We start from the raw sequence: 20,041 nt of genomic DNA on the forward strand, positions 1-20,041 counted from the left end.
CAACTTCATTTTCGTTTTTTTGTTTTCTTTAAAACATAATACATAAATAAAAATCCACAATTAATATGTGGGGAAAGAAAACTACAATCCCAGGTTCCATTGAACGAGCATCTGTGACACAACCCATCCACCTACACTTCACCATAAAGTTTGACATCTCAGATCAGCTGTGTGGTCGCTGGAGCACAGAGCCATGATGGAACAGCAGTGAGGAAAACCAACGAGAGAAAGGATCCGTGTCATGATGGTGCTCGTCCTGATTGTCGCAGGTCTTGTGGTTGTCGCGCTGCTCATGGTTTTATTCGCACCCTACATTAGGTAAGAATGAGCGGTGTATGTTCGAGGCTATAGCCGATGCATCATCCGTTACTATGCTTGGCATCTCATATTGCCTAATTATTCGAACAATGATTGTCATTGTCAGGCTACTGAAAAACGAAGAGATTGTGATAGGCAATTGGGTCGCTAAATGCATCGACATCAGTGTTGATGATTACATTTTTTTTTAAATTATTTCTCTGCGATAATAAAGCCCAAAGAAACACCTTCCCCCATAACGAAGACAGCCTTCTTCAGTACAACATTAATTTGTTGTTGTTTGGACTAAAGGCTCGAAATGCACTGTCAATTGAATATGATCCAATTGTGAATTATTGGCATCTCATATTGCCTTAATTAGTCGGACAATGATTGTCATTGTCAGGCGACCCGTACTGCTGAATAATGCAGATGAGTAGGCTCGAGCGCTATCATATTAATGAATATGCATAAGAAGCGTTGCGCGCGTGGTTGGAGTTAAATTATGTTCCGCGAGCCATTGGTTAATCGGTAGCGAGCCAGGTTTTGTGGTGTAACTGTTGGACGAGTTAATGTTTGCTCATTGTTGCCAGATTGACCCTTGCATATTGAGAAACCAATATGTTTCATGTTAAATCGTAAATAAAAGTAATAAATAATAAATGTTTTTATACAATTTTAACCAGTAATCTCTTTTCTGTGTAGCCTGGGAGGTGCATCCAAAATGACAGCCTATTCCCTATATCGATCCCTGGTCGACAGTAGAGCTCTATGATCCCTGGTCGACAGTAGAGCTCTATGATCCCTGGTCGACAGTAGAGCTCTATGATCCCTGGTCGACAGTAGAGCTCTATGATCCCTGGTCGACAGTAGAGCTCTATGATCCCTGGTCGACAGTAGAGCTCTATGATCCCTGGTCGACAGTAGAGCTCTGATCCCTGGTCGACAGTAGAGCTCTAATGGCCCTGGTCGACAGTAGAGCTCCATGGCCCTGGTCGACAGTAGAGCCCCATGGGCCCTGGTCAACAGTAGAGCCCTATGGGCCCTGGTCAACAGTAGAGCCCTATGGGCCCTGGTCAACAGTAGAGCCCTATGGGCCCTGGTCAACAGTAGAGCTCTATGGGCCCTGGTCAACAGTAGAGCTCTATGGGCCCTGGTCAACAGTAGAGCTCTATGGGCCCTGGTCAACAGTAGAGCTCTATGGGCCCTGGTCAACAGTAGAGCTCTATGGGCCCTGGTCAACAGTAGAGCTCTATGGGCCCTGGTCAACAGTAGAGCTCTATGGGCCCTGGTCGACAGTAGAGCTCTATGGGCCCTGGTCGACAGTAGAGCTCTATGGGCCCTGGTCGACAGTAGAGCTCTATGATCCCTGGTCGACAGTAGAGCTCTATGATCCCTGGTCGACAGTAGAGCTCTATGATCCCTGGTCGACAGTAGAGCTCTATGATCCCTGGTCGACAGTAGAGCTCTATGGGCCCTGGTCGACAGTAGAGCTCTATGGGTCCTGGTCGACAGTAGAGCTCCATGGGGCCTGGTCGACAGTAGAGCTCCATGGGGCCTGGTCGACAGTAGAGCTCCATGGGGCCTGGTCGACAGTAGAGCTCTAATGGCCCTGGTCGACAGTAGAGCTCTAATGGCCCTGGTCGACAGTAGAGCTCTAATGGCCCTGGTCCACAGTAGAGCTCTAATGGCCCTGGTCGACAGTAGAGCTCTATGGGCCCTGGTCGACAGTAGAGCTCTATGGGCCCTGGTCGACAGTAGAGCTCTATGGGCCCTGGTCGACAGTAGAGCTCTATGATCCCTGGTCGACAGTAGAGCTCTATGGGCCCTGGTCGACAGTAGAGCTCTAATAGCCCTGGTCGACAGTAGAGCTCTATGGGCCCTGGTCGACAGTAGAGCTCTATGGGCCCTGGTCGACAGTAGAGCTCTATGGGCCCTGGTAACAGTAGAGCTCTATGGGCCCTGGTCAACAGTAGAGCTCTATGGGCCCTGGTCAACAGTAGAGCTCTATGGGCCCTGGTCAACAGTAGAGCTCTAATGGCCCTGGTCGACAGTAGAGCTCTATGGGCCCTGGTCGACAGTAGAGCTCTATGGGCCCTGGTCGACAGTAGAGCTCTATATGGAGAATAGGGAGCCATTTTGTAACGCAGTCTGTGTGGACTTTTCACAATGTGCCAGTGCCAACCTTACCAACGTAGACAGAACAGCTACATACGTTGGATTTGAGATAATAACACAGATATATATTTCCTGTCTGTCCAGGAAATACTCTGCAGGTGGAACATGTATGTCTATGGCCCGGTTGGACGGGAAGACGGTCCTGATTACTGGAGCCAACACTGGTATTGGGAAGGAGACTGCCCTGGACCTGGCTATCAGAGGTGACTAACTGACACATACAGGGTCATATCCTGATAGTCATACATGGTGTGGAGTCTATTCCTTGTCTCCTTTCCTTGCCTCCTTACATTCATCATCACACAGATATTGCCAGCCGGTGGAGATTAAGTAAAGAAACAGGCTCAAATGGAACCTTTTCCTTATTTAGTGCACTACTCTGGGCCCGGTTCCTTATTTAGTGCACTACTCTGGGCCCTTTTCCTTATTTAGTGCACTACTCTGGGCCCTGTTCCTTATTTAGTGCACTACTCTGGGCCCGGTTCCTTATTTAGTGCACTACTCTGGGCCCGGTTCCTTATTTACTGCACTACTCTGGGCCCTGTTCCTTATTTAGTGCACTACTCTGGGCCCTGTTCCTTATTTAGTGCACTACTCTGGGCCCGGATCCTTATTTAGTGTACTACTCTGGGCCCTGTTCCTTATTTAGTGCACTAGTCTGGGCCCTGTTCCTTATTTAGTGCACTACTCTGGGCCCTTTCCTTAGTGCACTACTCTGGGCCCTGTTCCTTATTTAGTGCACTACTCTGGGCCCTTTCCTTAGTGCACTACTCTGGGCCCTTTCTTATTTCGTGCACTACTCTGGGCCCTTTCCTTAGTGCACTACTCTGGGCCCGGTTCCTTATTTAGTGCACTACTCTGGTCCCTTTCCTTAGTGCACTACTCTGGGCCCGGTTCCTTATTTAGTGCACTACTCTGGGCCCGGTTCCTTATTTAGTGCACTACTCTGGGCCCTTTTCCTTATTTAGTGCACTACTCTGGGCCCTTTCTTATTTAGTGCACTACTCTGGGCCCTTTCTTATTTAGTGCACTACTCTGGGCCCGATTCCTTATTTAGTGCACTACTCTGGGCCCTTTTCCTTATTTAGTGCACTACTCTGGGCCCTTTTCCTTATTTAGTGCACTACTCTGGGCCCTTTTCCTTATTTAGTGCACTACTCTGGGCCCTTTTCCTTATTTAGTGCACTACTCTGGGCCCTTTTCCTTATTTAGTGCACTACTCTGGGCCCTTTCTTATTTAGTGCACTACTCTGGGCCCTTTCTTATTTAGTGCACTACTCTGGGCCCGGTTCCTTATTTAGTGCACTACTCTGGGCCCTTTTCCTTATTTAGTGCACTACTCTGGGCCCTTTTCCTTATTTAGTGCACTACTCTGGGCCCTTTTCCTTTTTAGTGCACTACTCTGGGCCCTTTTTCTTATTTAGTGCACTACTCTGGGCCCTGTTCCTTAGTTAGTGCACTACTCTGGGCCCTGTTCCTTAGTTAGTGCACTACTCTGGGCCCTGTTCCTTAGTTAGTGCACTACTCTGGGCCCTGTTCCTTAGTTAGTGCACTACTCTGGGCCCTGTTCCTTAGTTAGTGCACTACTCTGGGCCCTGTTCCTTAGTTAGTGCACTACTCAGGGCCCTTGGTCAACAGTAATGCATATAGTCCTATTTGGTACACACACCTGGTCTTCATCCTAATAGTAATTCATAGTGTGGCCTCATTACTGTCCTTGCCTCCTTTCCTTATCTCCTGTCCTTACCTCCTGTCCTTACCTCCTGTCCTTACCTCCTGTCCTTCATGACCTCAACAATAACGATAGAAGGATGAAGAGGAAGAGGAGAGGTGGTCTTTTAAAAAGCAACACTGTGTCATCTATGCTGATTTATTGTCTATTGCCAGGTGCGAGGGTGATCATGGCTTGCAGAGATGTGGAGAAGGGTGAGGAGGCCGCAGCATCGATACGACGCATCTACTGCAAGGCAAACGTAGAGGTCCGAGAGCTAGACCTGGCTGATACCAGCTCCATACGGGCCTTCGTGCAACGCTTACTCAGAGGTCAACCTACTACTTCAGATGCTTCTCAAATAGCACCCTATTCCATATGTAGTGCGCTACTTTTGACCAGGGCCCATAGAGCTCCAAATAAGGTGGCATTTGGGGTGCAGGCCATGTGACCTTTACATTTGGGGCGCAGGCCATGTGACCTTTACATTTGGGGCGCAGGCCATGTGACCTTTACATTTGGGGCGCAGGCCTTGTGACCTTTACATTTGGGGCGCAGGCCTTGTGACTTTTACATTTGGGGCGCAGGCCTTGTGACCTTTACATGTTATTACAATATTATGACAGTATTCATTATTGTTATTAGTTATTAACAAGCACTCATTATTACAGTATTTATTAGTTATTAGCAAGCACTCATTATTACAGTATTTATTAGTCATTAGCAAGCACTCATTATTACAGTATTTATTAGTTATTAGCAAGCACTCATTATTACAGTATTTATTAGTTATTAGCAAGCACTCATTATTACAGTATTTATTAGTTATTAGCAAGGACTCATTATTACAGTATTTATTAGTTATTAGCAAGGACTCATTATTACAGTATTTATTAGTTATTAGCAAGGACTCATTATTACAGTATTTATTAGTTATTAGCAAGCACTCATTATTACAGTATTTATTAGTTATTAGCAAGGACTCATTATTACAGTATTTATTAGTTATTAGCAAGCACTCATTATTACAGTATTTATTAGTTATTAGCAAGCACTCATTATTACAGTATTTATTAGTTATTAGCAAGGACTCATTATTACAGTATTTATTAGTTATTAGCAAGGACTCATTATTACAGTATTTATTAGTTATTAGCAAGGACTCATTATTACAGTATTTATTAGTTATTAGCAAGGACTCATTATTACAGTATTTATTAGTTATTAGCAAGCACTCATTATTACAGTATTTATTAGTTATTAGCAAGGACTCATTATTACAGTATTTATTAGTTATTAGCAAGGACTCATTATTACAGTATTTATTAGTTATTAGCAAGGACTCATTATTACAGTATTTATTAGTTATTAGCAAGGACTCATTATTACAGTATTTATTAGTTATTAGCAAGCACTCATTATTACAGTATTTATTAGTTATTAGCAAGCACTCATTATTACAGTATTTATTAGTTATTAGCAAGGACTCATTATTACAGTATTTATTAGTTATTAGCAAGGACTCATTATTACAGTATTTATTAGTTATTAGCAAGGACTCATTATTACAGTATTTATTAGTTATTAGCAAGGACTCATTATTACAGTATTTTTTTATTCATAATTAATTAAAAAAACGGTATAATATTGGCTCTGACCCCCTGTAGAGGTCGACCACCTCCACATCCTGATCAACAATGCTGGGGTCATGATGTGTCCGTACGTGAAGACCATCGATGGCTTCGAGATGCAGCTGGGGGTCAACCACCTGGGTGAGACCGACACGCTGATGTCATGGGTGGGATCCGAAACCAAGGACTCATACGGGAGAAATAGTAAAGAACACCTAGCCGCTCGAGAGCACCCTTACCTCCCGATCTATAAATTACGTCTCCGTAATCTAGCGTGGGTAGGATGGTCATCTGAATCAGGGTTAGTTTGTCAGCTTGGGTTAAAGAGGAGCGATAGAAGAAACCAAGTCTAGATTTAACTTTAGCCTGCAGCTTTGATATGTGCTGAGAGAAGGGCAGTGTATCGTCTAGCCATACTCCCAAGGACTTGTATGAGGTGACTACCTCAAGCTCTAAACCCTCAGAGGTAGTAATCACACCTGTAGGGGAGAGGGGCATTCTTCTTACCAAACCACATGACCTTTGTTTTGGAGGTGTTCAGGACAAGGTTAAGGGCAGAGAAAGCTTGTTGGACACTAAGAAAGATTTGTTGTAGAGCTTTTAACACAAAATCCGGGGAGGGGCCAGCTGAGTATAAGACTGTATCATCTGTATATAAATGGATGAGAGAGCTTCCTACTGCCTGAGCTATGTTGTTGATGTAGATTGAGAAGAGCGTTGGGCCTAAGATCGAGCCTTGGGGTACCGCCTTGGTGACAGGCAGTGGCTGCCCTCTTTGAGAGAGGTAGTTGGCAAACCAGGCCAAGGATCCCTTAGAGACACCAATACTGGAATGATCAAAGATGTACTACCGTATCAAAAGCTTTGGCCAAGTCAATAAAAATAGCAGCACAACATTGCTTAGAATCAAGGGCAATGATGACATCATTGAGGACCTTTTATTTTTCATTTCACCTTTATTTAACCAGGTAGGCTAGTTGAGAACACCTTTATTTAACCAGGTAGGCTAGTTGAGAACACCTTTATTTAACCAGGTAGGCTAGTTGAGAACACCTTTATTTAACCAGGTAGGCTAGTTGAGAACACCTTTATTTAACCAGGTAGGCTAGTTGAGAACACCTTTATTTAACCAGGTAGGCTAGTTGAGAACAAGTTCTCATTTGCAACTGCGACCTGGCCAAGATAAAGCATAGCAGTGTGAACAGACAACACAGAGTTACACATGGAGTAAACAATTAACAAGTCAATAACACAGTAGAAAAAAAAGAGTCTATATACATTGTGTGCAAAAGGCATGAGGAGGTAGGCGAATAATTACAATTTTGCAGATTAACACTGGAGTGATAAGTGATCAGATGGTCATGTACAGGTAGAGATATTGGTGTGCAAAAGAGCAGAAAAGTAGATAAATAAATAAAAACAGTATGGGGATGAGGTAGGTAAAAATGGGTGGGCTATTTACCGATAGACTATGTGCAGTGACACATCCATAACCTGAGCGGAAACCAGATTGCATACCAGAGAGAATACTACAGACATTAAGAAAGCCAGTCGGTTGATTATTGACAAGTTTTTGCAACACTTTTGATAAACAGGGCAAAATAGAAACAGACCTGTAACAGTTAAGATCAGCTTGACCTGTGGCTGCCTTCCAAGCATTGGGAACCTCGCCAGAGAGGAGAGACAGGCGATTATAGGGGCAACAACCTTGAAGAAAAAAGGGTTTTCGGGGTCAAGTTTCAGGAGCTCCTTTAGCACCTTGGACTCAGTGACCGCCTGCAGGGAGAAACTTTGTAGTTGGGCAGGGGAACAAGAGGGAGAAGCATTGGGATTAGTTGCATTAGAAGGGGTGGGAGATGAGGAAATGGTGGACGGACAAGGAGGCATGTCTGAGTCAAATAGGAATCCTGACTTAATGAAGTTAAGATTAAATAGATTGATTAAAGAGCTCAGCCTCGGTGCTTCTTGTCAGTAACAACTACAACATTAAGGGACATGGGCAGTAGATACCTATAAGGATTATTTTTTGAGGAAAACATTGAGGACAGTAGCCTTTTCTGGGTGTTTGGAGTCATACCTTGTGGGATTGGTAATAATCTGAAAAATTTTGGGAGTCCCATTGCTTTAGGACTTGGACAGGGGGGAGACAACCGAGCACTGAAGTTGACCCTTGGTAAAGATTGTCAGAAAGTGGGGGCGTGGCAAAGCAACTGATTGTGTTGTTGTTTACTCCTGATAGGTCACTTCCTGTTGACGTACCTCCTGATTGGTCTGCTGAAGCGTAGTGCTCCGGCCCGTATCGTCGTGGTTTCCTCTCTGGCTCATAACGTTGGCTGGATCCGCTTCCATGACCTCCTCAGCCAGGGCAGCTACAACAGCGGCCTCGCATACTGCCAGAGCAAGTTGGCCAACCTTCTGTTCGCTAGGGAGCTGGCCCGCAGACTCAAAGGTAGGCTGGGAGAGGGGGAGAGAGAATGGCAACCTGCCACATTTGTTGGATAATGGATCAGAAAAGATGGAAAGAGAAACTGAGAGATAGTAAAGAGTTTTAGTGAGAAAACACATACACAAAATACATTATCAGAAAGGCAAAATGACAGTTATGAAGTTACTTAGCAACATACGGTGATCTAAAACGTTCTCACACAGAAGATGATCTTGAAGAAACACTGTCTCCCATGGTAACACTTCCTACCTCCCTCCCCAGGTTCCAGTGTGACGGTGAACTCTGTCCACCCTGGGTTGGTGCGCTCAGACCTGGTACGCCACTCCACCATCATGTCTCTGCTGTTCTCTCTGTTCTCCTTGTTCCTGAAGAGCCCTCGGGACGGGGCCCAGACATCCATCTACTGCGCTGTGGCAGAGGAGCTGCACTCCCTCACTGGGAAACACTTCAGGTGAGGTAAAGATTATGCTACAGTATGGAGCACATTCAGTCCCAGGTTAGATTCAAAACAATTCTAATAAATGCAGTTGAACAATGGATGAAGATACTCCAAACTTTTTTGGGGAATTTTTATAATCTGTCAGATATCGACTGAATTATAGCAATTATGTAATTAAAGCGTTGGGATTCAGGTTTTCAATTAATTGTAAAATTTCTAATTTAGTTTTCTTAGAATGCACTCATATATACATTTTCTAATGATATCAGGCATTTTTTAAATTTTTGTTTGTGTTAAAATCAAGAAAAGTGTGCTTAATTTGCATAAATACAATGGGTATATTTGCATATTTTAATAGATTAACATAAATGGGTGGATCAGTGCCGCAACAATTCAAGAACGTGCCTCACTAATTACTGTTATCACGTTCTGTTGCTTAATTCAATAAGTGTGTCCAATAGCAGGATATCCTTGGATTTAAAGTCAACAAGCTTGGCTCTAAATTATACCAGTGGAGGCTCCTCAGAGGAGGTCCATCCTACTCACAGAATTTCCAAAAAATTGTGAAATGTTTTTTTTTTAAAGTTATTCTTTTTATATAAAACTATACTAAATATATTCCTGTCACCAAATAACTGATTAAAACACTGTTTTTCAATAAGGTCTACAGTAGCCTCAACAGCACCCTCTAGGGTAGCACCATGGTGTAGCCGGAGGACAGCTAGTTTCCGTCCTCCTCTGGGTACATTGACTTCAATTCAAAACCTAGGAGGCTCATGGTTTTTACACCCTTCCATAGACTTACACAGTAATTATGACAACTTCTAGAGGACGTCCTCCAACCTATCAGAGCTCTTGCAGCATGAACTGACACGTTGTCCACCCAATCAAAGGATCAGAGGATGAATCTAGTACTGAAAGCATAAGCTACAGCTAGCTAGCACTGCAGTACATAAAATGTGGTGAGTAGTTGACTCAAAGAGAGAAAGACAATGGTTGAACAGTTTTGAACAAATTATATAAAAAATTAAGGAGAAGCAGCAGAGATTTATATTTGGTGCATTTTTCACTTACTTAGCTAGCTAATTTTGCCTACTCAACAACCTGACCAAACAGAGAGGAATGCCATGTATGTTAGCTAGCTGGCTAAGGCTATCCAACATTCAAACTCTTCCAAGATTTTGGAAGATTCCGGTTTTATTACTTCATTGCCACCGGGGCCTGCCGGTGTAACTGCTAAGATGCTTGCTGTACACTACTGCGTGATTGTACTCATGAATTGGATTGTGGGTTTACTAACATGTTCTAGATTGTTGACTATGACGTTAGCTAATATGGGGATAACAATGTAGTGTAGAGGTTAGCGGTTATGGTATGAAGGTTTGGCATGGAGAGTTTTTTTTTCGCCTGGTCACAGACAGCTGTTGTGTTGTGCACTGAAGTCCACAAGCAAAGGGGGAAAACGTGAGAGGAGGACTTTACATGCACGCACACACACACACACACACATACAATCGTCATTTACGCTGCTGCTACTCTGTTTATCATATATCTTGACGCCTAGGTACCTTATCCCTATAAATACATATCTACCTCCATCACACCAGTATCCCTGCACATTGTAAATATGGTCTTGGAACTGACCCTCTTACTTTCTCGTGTGTTTTTGTTCTATCTCATGTTTATTTTAGTGCTATATTGATTACTTTTGGGTTTAGAGCTAAGCAAGAAAGGCATTTCACTGTACTTGTGCACGTGACACATTTTAATCTAATGTGAATCTCAGTTCATTATCTGGGAATCTATGCTCGCTCTCTCAAGGCTAAAGTAATAAATACATTCTCATTTCAATGACTTAGTATCTCTCAAATTCGATAAGTCATTTTGAAGAAGAGACTTAATTGTTATTTAGTCTAATTAGTCATTTGTTATGCATCTGGACAGACCATGTAATGGTGGCTGCAAACATTCATTCACCGGTTCCATCCATCGATGTGATTGACAGTTCTTTGGTAGCCTAAAACACTGCTGTTTCTGAATACCAGAGCATGTAAGCAGGTGAGGGAGGAGCAGAGCCTTTTTAAATGTTGTCTGTCTTCTCTCTGGCTCTAATTTGGCTGTGGTACTGCTCAGCTAAAAGCTTTGGTCATGCTCTGCCTAGAATGTGTTGTTTCCATCATCGCTATTCTTTTAATTAGGCCTATTCCGTTGTAATATTTATCCTACCACACCCACAGTAGACTATAGTCTACCATTAGGATATGTAGTTTATATTTTGAAGGACTTCAAAATGTATTAATGGATGTTTTAGGGAGACTATATATAGGCTATACTGTAAAATATATTTTAGTTTTTCTGTGAATAGAAGCACCATAATATAAATCTATAATAAAGTTAAAATATCAGAACTAAATCATTTAATAATAAAAGGCCAGTATCATCATCTTATTTTCATAAATAAAAGGGACTAAATCATCTCGAACTGCCGCAGTGAAATGATTTGCTCGTTGAGAGTGGGAAATGCGCTCTACAAACTAATTATTATTATTATTATTATTATTACGAAGATACATGAAAACTGTAATTCCATAAAGTAATATTAGTGGGAATATAGCCATAATATAAACCAGATAAAGGAATATATTTGAAAAGCTTAAAATTGAAAAATATATTGATATGAAGCTGCTAACATGTGTGGATGCTTTTTCTAAAAAAAAATCTATTACATTAAGGCCTTACCTCCTTACTTCATTTGCACACACTGTATATATATTTTTCTATTGTGTTATTGACTGTACGTTTGTTTTACTCCATGTGTAACTCTGTGTTGTTGTTTGTGTCGAACTGCTTTGCTTTATCTTGGCCAGGTCGCAGTTGTAAATAAGAACTTGTTCTCAGCTGTCCTACCTGATTAAATAAAAAAAAGTACCGTACAGAGTTCAGTAGGACAGTGTCACAAGGCTACATCATCATAGGCCTTCACGTCACCGCTGCTGGAGGGCCAAACACAGTTGTCCTTGATTGTGAATTAAATGGAGAATGAAATGTGTGCGACGAGGTAAAAACCAACGGTTTTCATTCAATATAATTAATTTGGGGACGTAGAGGCAGCGGGTGAGTTTCAAGTTTGGAGACGTAAATTTCCACCATAAAAAATGCACCTTTTATAATAAAGCATTCCATGCATCATCACACTTGCAGACTTATGTAAGAGAGACTACTATTCGTGATGAGTAGATTTGGGCTAATAATATAGCTCAATCACTGTTCGCAAAAAAAGACGGTTCAACGCTTGGCTGAGCGCGTAAAGAGGAAGAGGGGCCGAGGCAATAGGCCAGCCTGTATCATATCTCCTTTCTATGCACGGGATAAATTAGGCCTTTTTTTTTATAAACATTTAAAGCAATTCTACTACACTTTATATGACTGGAGACATTTGGCAGACTCTTTTTTTTTTTTATGACAAATTACGACATTGTCCATATACTAGGCGTACAAGAAGGGGAGACAAATTGAATTAAACTGGATGAGGAAATTGTAAAAAAATATATTTTTTTTACAATTTACTCATATATATCAATGATCAATGCCCGTATATATATGTGTATATGTATATATATGTGTATATATATATATATATGTGTATGGTTAAAAAAGCTTTTGTGGCAATGACCAAACATTGATAAAGTGTGAATATCCGCAGTGCGCACTCACCAGGGATATGGCGAAATTGTTCCGCTGGTCCCAATAACATCAAATCAAATCAAATTTTATTTGTCACATACACATGGTTAGCAGATGTTAATGCGAGTGTAGCGAAATGCTTGTGCTTCTAGTTCCGACAATGCAGTAATAACGAACAAGTAATCTAACTAACAATTCCAATAAACTACTGTCTTATACACAGTGTAAGGGGATAAAGAATATGTACATAAGGATATATGAATGAGTGATGGTACAGAGCAGCATAGGCAAGATACAGTAGATGATATTGAGTACAGTATATACATATGAGATGAGTATGTAAACCAAGTGGCATAGTTAAAGTGGCTAGTGATACATGTATTACATAAGGATGCAGTCGATGATATAGAGTACAGTATCTACGTATGCATATGAAATGAATAATGTAGGGTAAGTAACATTATATAAGGTAGCATTGTTTAAAGTGGCTAGTGATATATTTACATCATTTCCCATCAATTCCCACTATTAAAGTGGCTGGAGTAGAGTCAGTGTCATTGACAGTGTGTTGGCAGTAGCCACTCAATGTTAGTGGTGGCTGTTTAACAGTCTGATGGCCTTGAGATAGAAGCTGTTTTTCAGTCTCTCGGTCCCAGCTTTGATGCACCTGTACTGACCTCGCCTTCTGGATGACAGCGGGGTGAACAGGCAGTGGCTCGGGTGGTTGATGTCCTTGATGATCTTTATGGCCTTCCTGTAGCATCGGGTGGTGTAGGTGTCCTGGAGGGCAGGTAGTTTGCCCCCGGTGATGCGTTGTGCAGACCTCACTACCCTCTGGAGAGCCTTACGGTTGAGGGCGGAGCAGTTGCCATACCAGGCGGTGATACAGCCCGCCAGGATGCTCTCGATTGTGCATCTGTAGAAGTTTGTGAGTGCTTTTGGTGACAAGCCGAATTTCTTCAGCCTCCTGAGGTTGAAGAGGCGCTGCTGCACCTTCCTCACGATGCTGTCTGTGTGAGTGGACCAATTCAGTTTGTCTGTGATGTGTATGCCTAGGAACTTAAAACTTGCTACCCTCTCCACTACTGTTCCATCGATGTGGATGGGGGTGTTCCCTCTGCTGTTTCCTGAAGTCCACAATCATCTCCTTAGTTTTGTTGACGTTGAGTGTGAGGTTATTTTCCTGACACCACACTCCGAGGGCCCTCACCTCCTCCCTGTAGGCCGTCTCGTCGTTGTTGGTAATCAAGCCTACCACTGTTGTGTCGTCCGCAAACTTGATGATTGAGTTGGAGGCGTGCGTGGCCACGCAGTCGTGGGTGAACAGGGAGTACAGGAGAGGGCTCAGAACGCACCCTTGTGGGGCCCCAGTGTTGAGGATCAGCGGGGAGGAGATGTTGTTGCCTACCCTCACCACCTGGGGGCGGCCCGTCAGGAAGTCCAGTACCCAGTTGCACAGGGCGGGGTCGAGACCCAGGGTCTCGAGCTTGATGACGAGCTTGGAGGGTACTATGGTGTTGAATGCCGAGCTGTAGTCGATGAACAGCATTCTCACATAGGTATTCCTCTTGTCCAGATGGGTTAGGGCAGTGTGCAGTGTGGTTGAGATTGCATCGTCTGTGGACCTATTTGGGCGGTAAGCAAATTGGAGTGGGTCTAGGGTGTCAGGTAGGGTGGAGGTGATATGGTCCTTGACTAGTGTCTCAAAGCACTTCATGATGACGGATGTGAGTGCTACGGGCGGTAGTCGTTTAGCTCAGTTACCTTAGCTTTCTTGGGAACAGGAACAATGGTGGCCCTCTTGAAGCATGTGGGAACAGCAGACTGGTATAGGGAATTGATTGAATATGTCCGTAAACACACCGGCCAGCTGGTCTGCGCATGCTCTGAGGGCGCAGCTGGGGATGCCGTCTGGGCCTGCAGCCTTGCGAGGGTTAACACGTTTAAATGTCTTACTCACTTCGGCTGCAGTGAAGGAGAGACCGCATGTTTTCGTTGCAGGTCTTGTCAGTGGCACTGTATTGTCCTCAAAGCGGGCAAAAAAGTTATTTAGTCTGCCTGGGAGCAAGACATCCTGGTCCGTGACTGGGCTGGGTTTCTTCCTGTAGTCCGTGATTGACTGTAGACCCTGCCACATGCCTCTTGTGTCTGAGCTGTTGAATTGAGATTCTACTTTGTATCTGTACTGACGCTTAGCTTGTTTGATAGCCTTGCGGAGGGAATAGCTGCACTGTTTGTATTTAGTCATGTTACCAGACACCTTGCCCTGATTAAAAGCAGTGGTTCGTGCCTTCAGTTTCACACGAATGCTGCCATCAATCCACGGTTTCTGGTTAGGAAATGTTTTAATCGTTGCAATGGGAACGACATCTTCAACGCACGTTCTAATGAACTCGCACACCGAATCAGCGTATTCGTCAATGTTGTTGTCTGACGCAATACGAAACATCTCCCAGTCCACGTGATGGAAGCAGTCTTGGAGTGTGGAGTCAGCTTGGTCGGACCAGCATTGGACAGACCTCAGCGTGGGAGCCTCATAGGCTTTTACTGTTGTTTGCTTAATTAAGTTGAGAATTTTGATAACTAAAATACGAATTAGAGTATTTTCATTGTCTTATATTTACAGCAATAGCCATTTGGTCTCCAAATTATGTTTCCCCGCGATTTGTATTTTGCACTAATGTGATATGCGTGGCTGGGCCTCAACTTTTCTCTGACAGCTGCAACTCAACAATCATCTATTTGGTATTTGCAGCTCGCGTTGTCTTTCCTTTCCTTCCGGCTGTAGGCAATGCGATTTAAAACAATCCACAACTTATTTTTATTTTTTTAAAGAAGCATTTCGCCACACCCGCAATAACATCTGCTAAAACATGTATGTGACCAATACAGTTTGATTTGACCCTGTGGCCAAATCATGCTTTAGTAGCCTATTTGGAATGATTTGTATTTCTGTATAGACAGGAGTAGGATCATTAGGCTATATAATTTTGGCAATTTTATGTCTATTTACTTTAGGGAAAGCGTCCTCTAGCGGGATGGACGCGCGGTCTACGTGTAGGGTGGGAATGTTATATCATAAGGGAATTGCTTAGATGGCACGTATCGGTAGGACTAGTTATGTCATGCGCAGAAGTAGCCTAAACTTAGTTAAAATATCAATCGCCAATAAATGACTGCACTTCAGAGTTAATAGGCTTGTTTGTGCTGAAAGTGAACAACATACCTTTTTATTAGCCTCCCAGAATCACCTACAGAAAGAGGTTGGTGATAGGCCTTCAATTTAAAGGTTTAACTTGTTACAGCCTACAGTCCTACGATAACAGGGGGGTAGAGAGTAAACTTTCATGATGACGCTTCGTTTAATCATTGAAGTGTTTGCTAATGGTTTAGTGGAAGCTTATCCGATGTTCAATAGCACCGATGACAAACTATTCATTTGATAAGGGAGAACCGTGGGTAATGGATGGATTTGGCGAACGGGTTGGAAAATAAAACCTCCCGTTGCAGGGATCAGCTTACTGTGGCAGTTTTATAGCCTCGTGCAGCAGTTACAATAATAATAATAAACTATTACTACTGGACTATTCTGCGCAGGCTAACGCGGACTGATTAGGCTATGTTAAACACTTCAAACTATAGTCAAAAGCCACCTAGTGGGCGAAAACAACATTTCTGAGATGCGCGAAGATTATTTGGACAATAATGTTGTGTGGAGTCGTTTAACTAATGTCTGATTCTGTTTTTGGTGTTACGATAACGTTACATATTTATGAATCCGAGCATGCCTTCTGCCAAACCTCGCCCTGTCCATTCGGGGATTTAGATAATTAAACCGTATTTTAAGGATGGCAGATTACCGGCGTGGAGCTGTTTTTTAAAAATGCGTCAGTAATGTGTGTTCTCTTTTGGTGATATCACCATTGTGCATGCCCTTGGTGACCCGTCAATTGGATTACAGCCCAAAGCGGTTCTGTGGGGGATTGTAGCGAGTCTCTTTATTGAATGCCTGATCAACCAGTTGCCTGAGTACTTCAGTCTTATAGACAGTGTAGTCGTGTACAGTAGCAGCGCCTAGTTAAAACGCGTTGCAGTTGTGCATCCTGATATTCAGGCTGATTTGCATACATCTAATGTAAATATAAAAGCAACCGAGTTAATTCATAAGGAAATCAATTCATTAGGCCCTAATCTATGGATTTCACATGACTGGGCAGGGGCACCGCCATGGGTGGGCCTGAGAGGGCATAGGCCCGCCAGGTGCAGCCAATCAGAATGAGTTTTTCACCACAAAAGGGCTTTATTACAGACAGAAATACTCCTCAGTTTCATCAGCTGTCCAGGTGGCTGGTCTCAGATGATCCCGCAGGTGAAGAAGCCGGATGTGGAGGGCCTGGGTTGGCATGGTTACTTGTGGTCTTCTGATGTGAGTCCGGTTGGACATACTGCCAAATTCTCTAAAACAACATTGGAGGTGGCTTATGGTAGAAAATGGACATTAAATGATCTGGCAACAGCTCAGGTAGACATTCCTACAGTCAGCATGCCATTGCACACTCCCTCAAAACTTGAGACATCTGTGGCATTGTGTTGTGACAAAACTGAACATTTTAGTGGCCTTTCTATTGTCCCCAGCACAAGGTGCACCTGTGTTACGGATACAAGTATCCTGTGTGTATTTGTTTTCTCTCCTTCTGCCCTAGTCACGGGTGTCGCCAATCAGAAGACACACCTGCTCCCTTTCCCTTACCCAATCAACATCCCTTTTCCCTTACCCAATCACATCGCTTTGTTTAAAAACCCAGTCAGTTGGTTTCCCAAACTCTCCCTCCCTCCCTCTTGTTTTTGCTCCTACATGTCACATTTGTCTGTCATTATGTTAGTATGTATTGTTGTGGTTTATGACTGTTTGTTGGTGTGAAAAGGGGATACCAAGCCAAGTCACCCATGGGCATACATTACCCGTAGGAAAACATGGTCTAAATACCCAAGTTAGAACTGGGCGGACCACCCGCTGTATTTTATTGGTTAGTTAGCTAGCTGTTACTGAAGCAGGTAAGACTAGTTTAGGGTTTTGTTGATATTTATTATTTCTTTCCTTGGGTCAGCTCTCTTTTATCCCATTACCGTGTGTTTGAAGCACTAGTTTAGGGTTTTGTTGATATTTATTATTTCCCAGCCTTTTTATCCCACACCCCTTTACCGTGTGTTTGAAATAAACCCGACGTGTTTGACGGTAGGTTTAAGTTGTCTGTGGATTTCTTTTAGGTATGATTTGCATGAGATATGTTTACGGTTCTCATTTCCAGCCCCCCCTAGACTGCAGGGCCAAAGGGGTTCGTAACAACCTGTGTAATGATCATGCTGTTTAATCAACTTCTTGATATGTTCACACAGATTATCTTGACAAAAGAGAAATGCTCACTAACAGGGAGGTAAACAAATTTTGTGCACAAATTTGTTTTGAGAAATAAGCTTTTTGTGCGTCTAGAACATTTCTGGGATCTTTTTATTTCAGCTCATGAAACCAACACTCTACATGTTTTGTTTGATATTTTTTGTCCAGTATAGTTCACCAAGCTGGCAGTCGAGTTGTTTTTTCTCTCTAATCGAACACAGAATAATAGCACAATGGACACTAACATTTTTGAGAAATAGAATCCACACATTGGAGCAACTTCATCTCAATATATATTTCAATTTGAAGCTTTTCAAATATATTCCATTCTCCTTTATCTTGTTTTATATTATGGCTATATTCCCACTAATATTACTTTATGGAATTAAATGTGTATTTTTCTGTCTTTATAATAATAATAATAATAATTAGTTTGTAGAGCGCATTTCCCACTCTCAACGAGCAAATCATTTCACTGCGGCAGTTCGAGATGATTTAGTCCCTTTTATTTATGAAAATAAGATGATGATACTGGCCTTTTATTATTAAATGATTTAGTTCTGATATTTTAACTTTATTATAGATTTATATTATGGTGCTTCTATTCACAGAAAAACTAAAATATATTTTACAGTATAGCCTATATATTGTCTACCTAAAACATCCGTTAATACATTTTGAAGTCCTTCAAAATATAAACTACATATCCTAATGGTAGACTATAGTCTACTGTGGGTGTGGTAGGATAAATATTACAACGGAATAGGCCTAATTAAAAGAATAGCGATGATGGAAACAACACATTCTAGGCAGAGCATGACCAAAGCTTTTAGCTGAGCAGTACCACAGCCAAATTAGAGCCAGAGAGAAGACAGACAACATTTAAAAAGGCTCTGCTCCTCCCTCACCTGCTTACATGCTCTGGTATTCAGAAACAGCAGTGTTTTAGGCTACCAAAGAACTGTCAATCACATCGATGGATGGAACCGGTGAATGAATGTTTGCAGCCACCATTACATGGTCTGTCCAGATGCATAACAAATGACTAATTAGACTAAATATTTTTTTTAGTGACGTTTCAGGGCTACCGTAAAAACTCAGTGACTATATAATAACCATGCCCCCTATCGCTCTCCCAGTGACTATATAATAACCATGCCCCTATCTCTCTCCCAGTGACTGTATAATAACCATGCCCCCTGTCTTTCTCCCAGTGACTGTATAATAACCATGCCCCCATCTCTCTCCTAGTGACTGTATAATAACCATGCCCCTATCTCTCTCCCAGTGACTGCGCCCCAGCCTCCGTGGCCCCCAGGGTATAATAACCATGCCCCTAGGAACGAGGAGACGGCCAGGAAGCTGTGGGACGCCAGCAGTGAGCTCCTGGGCATCGTCTGGGACCACTGATCTGAACCACCCTCTATCATCAAAACACTGGCTGCAACCCCAACGCCCTGTAAAGGCACTACTTTTGACCAGGGCCCACAACCTTGTTCCAAATGGTTACAGCAAGAGCCGGCAGTAGGGCCCACAGGGCCGCGGTAGAAAGTGGTGCACTATAAAGGGAACAGGGTGCCATTGTGGATGCATCCCATGTTCTCTAAGGAGTCTTTGTTTTCAATCTGAGTACATATGTAGCCTTATCATTTCATGACGTTACGTAATCTCAAACTAGTTAACCCACTTGAATAATAACCATAGAGGTATTCAGATAGACATAATGGCAGATAGGACTCTCTTATGGTAGTAACTGCAAGATCAAATACATTATTGTTCCGCCACGGTGTAACCAGGTTTAGCCAGGGTATATTATAAACCAGCTGATTCAGTTTGTTTTGTATCATATTATAAATGGGGTTCCAAAATTCCTGTAACTTTTCACAAAATGCCTGTTTTCCGAAATCCTAGTTGGAAGATTGCTGGAATTAAAGCAAAACATCCAGGATTTCGGAGGAATTTGGGGAGTTACAGGAATTGTACAAATTATCCTCCATGTGGATTCAGCTTGGTTTTGAACCTTTCCACTCTAGGTTAGATTCTTCCCCCTCAGCATTGTTAAGCTACCGAGATGTCTTTTATACAAATGTGAAACATGCCTTTTTTAGTACATTTTAGGGTTGCAATATTTTTTTTTTAATAACAATCAGGAAATCCTGAATCCTCTCCAACCAGTATTTCTAGAGAAAAAAAAACAACAAAAAAAAACTGGGCATTCTGGGAAAATGTGACACCCAAACTACATAGCAGTCATGTC

The 20,041-nt window shown here is 42.6% G+C and overlaps 1 protein-coding gene across 1 annotated transcript; it reads left to right on the top strand.

The window, feature by feature from the left end:
* The first annotated feature begins 88 nt into the window (after nt 1-88).
* LOC112255849 (retinol dehydrogenase 12-like) lies at nt 89-19,109 on the top strand. The gene is made up of 7 exons (XM_042325113.1): nt 89-318; nt 2,560-2,678; nt 4,363-4,518; nt 5,854-5,958; nt 8,057-8,266; nt 8,525-8,714; nt 19,073-19,109. Exons 1-7 carry the CDS (start codon nt 242-244, stop codon nt 19,107-19,109), a joined length of 894 nt encoding a protein of 297 aa, XP_042181047.1. The 5' UTR covers nt 89-241.
* Nucleotides 19,110-20,041: the final 932 nt, after the last annotated feature.

This window comes from Oncorhynchus tshawytscha, linkage group LG08, assembly GCF_018296145.1.
Source record: "Oncorhynchus tshawytscha isolate Ot180627B linkage group LG08, Otsh_v2.0, whole genome shotgun sequence".
In the NCBI taxonomy this organism is placed as follows: domain Eukaryota; kingdom Metazoa; phylum Chordata; class Actinopteri; order Salmoniformes; family Salmonidae; genus Oncorhynchus; species Oncorhynchus tshawytscha.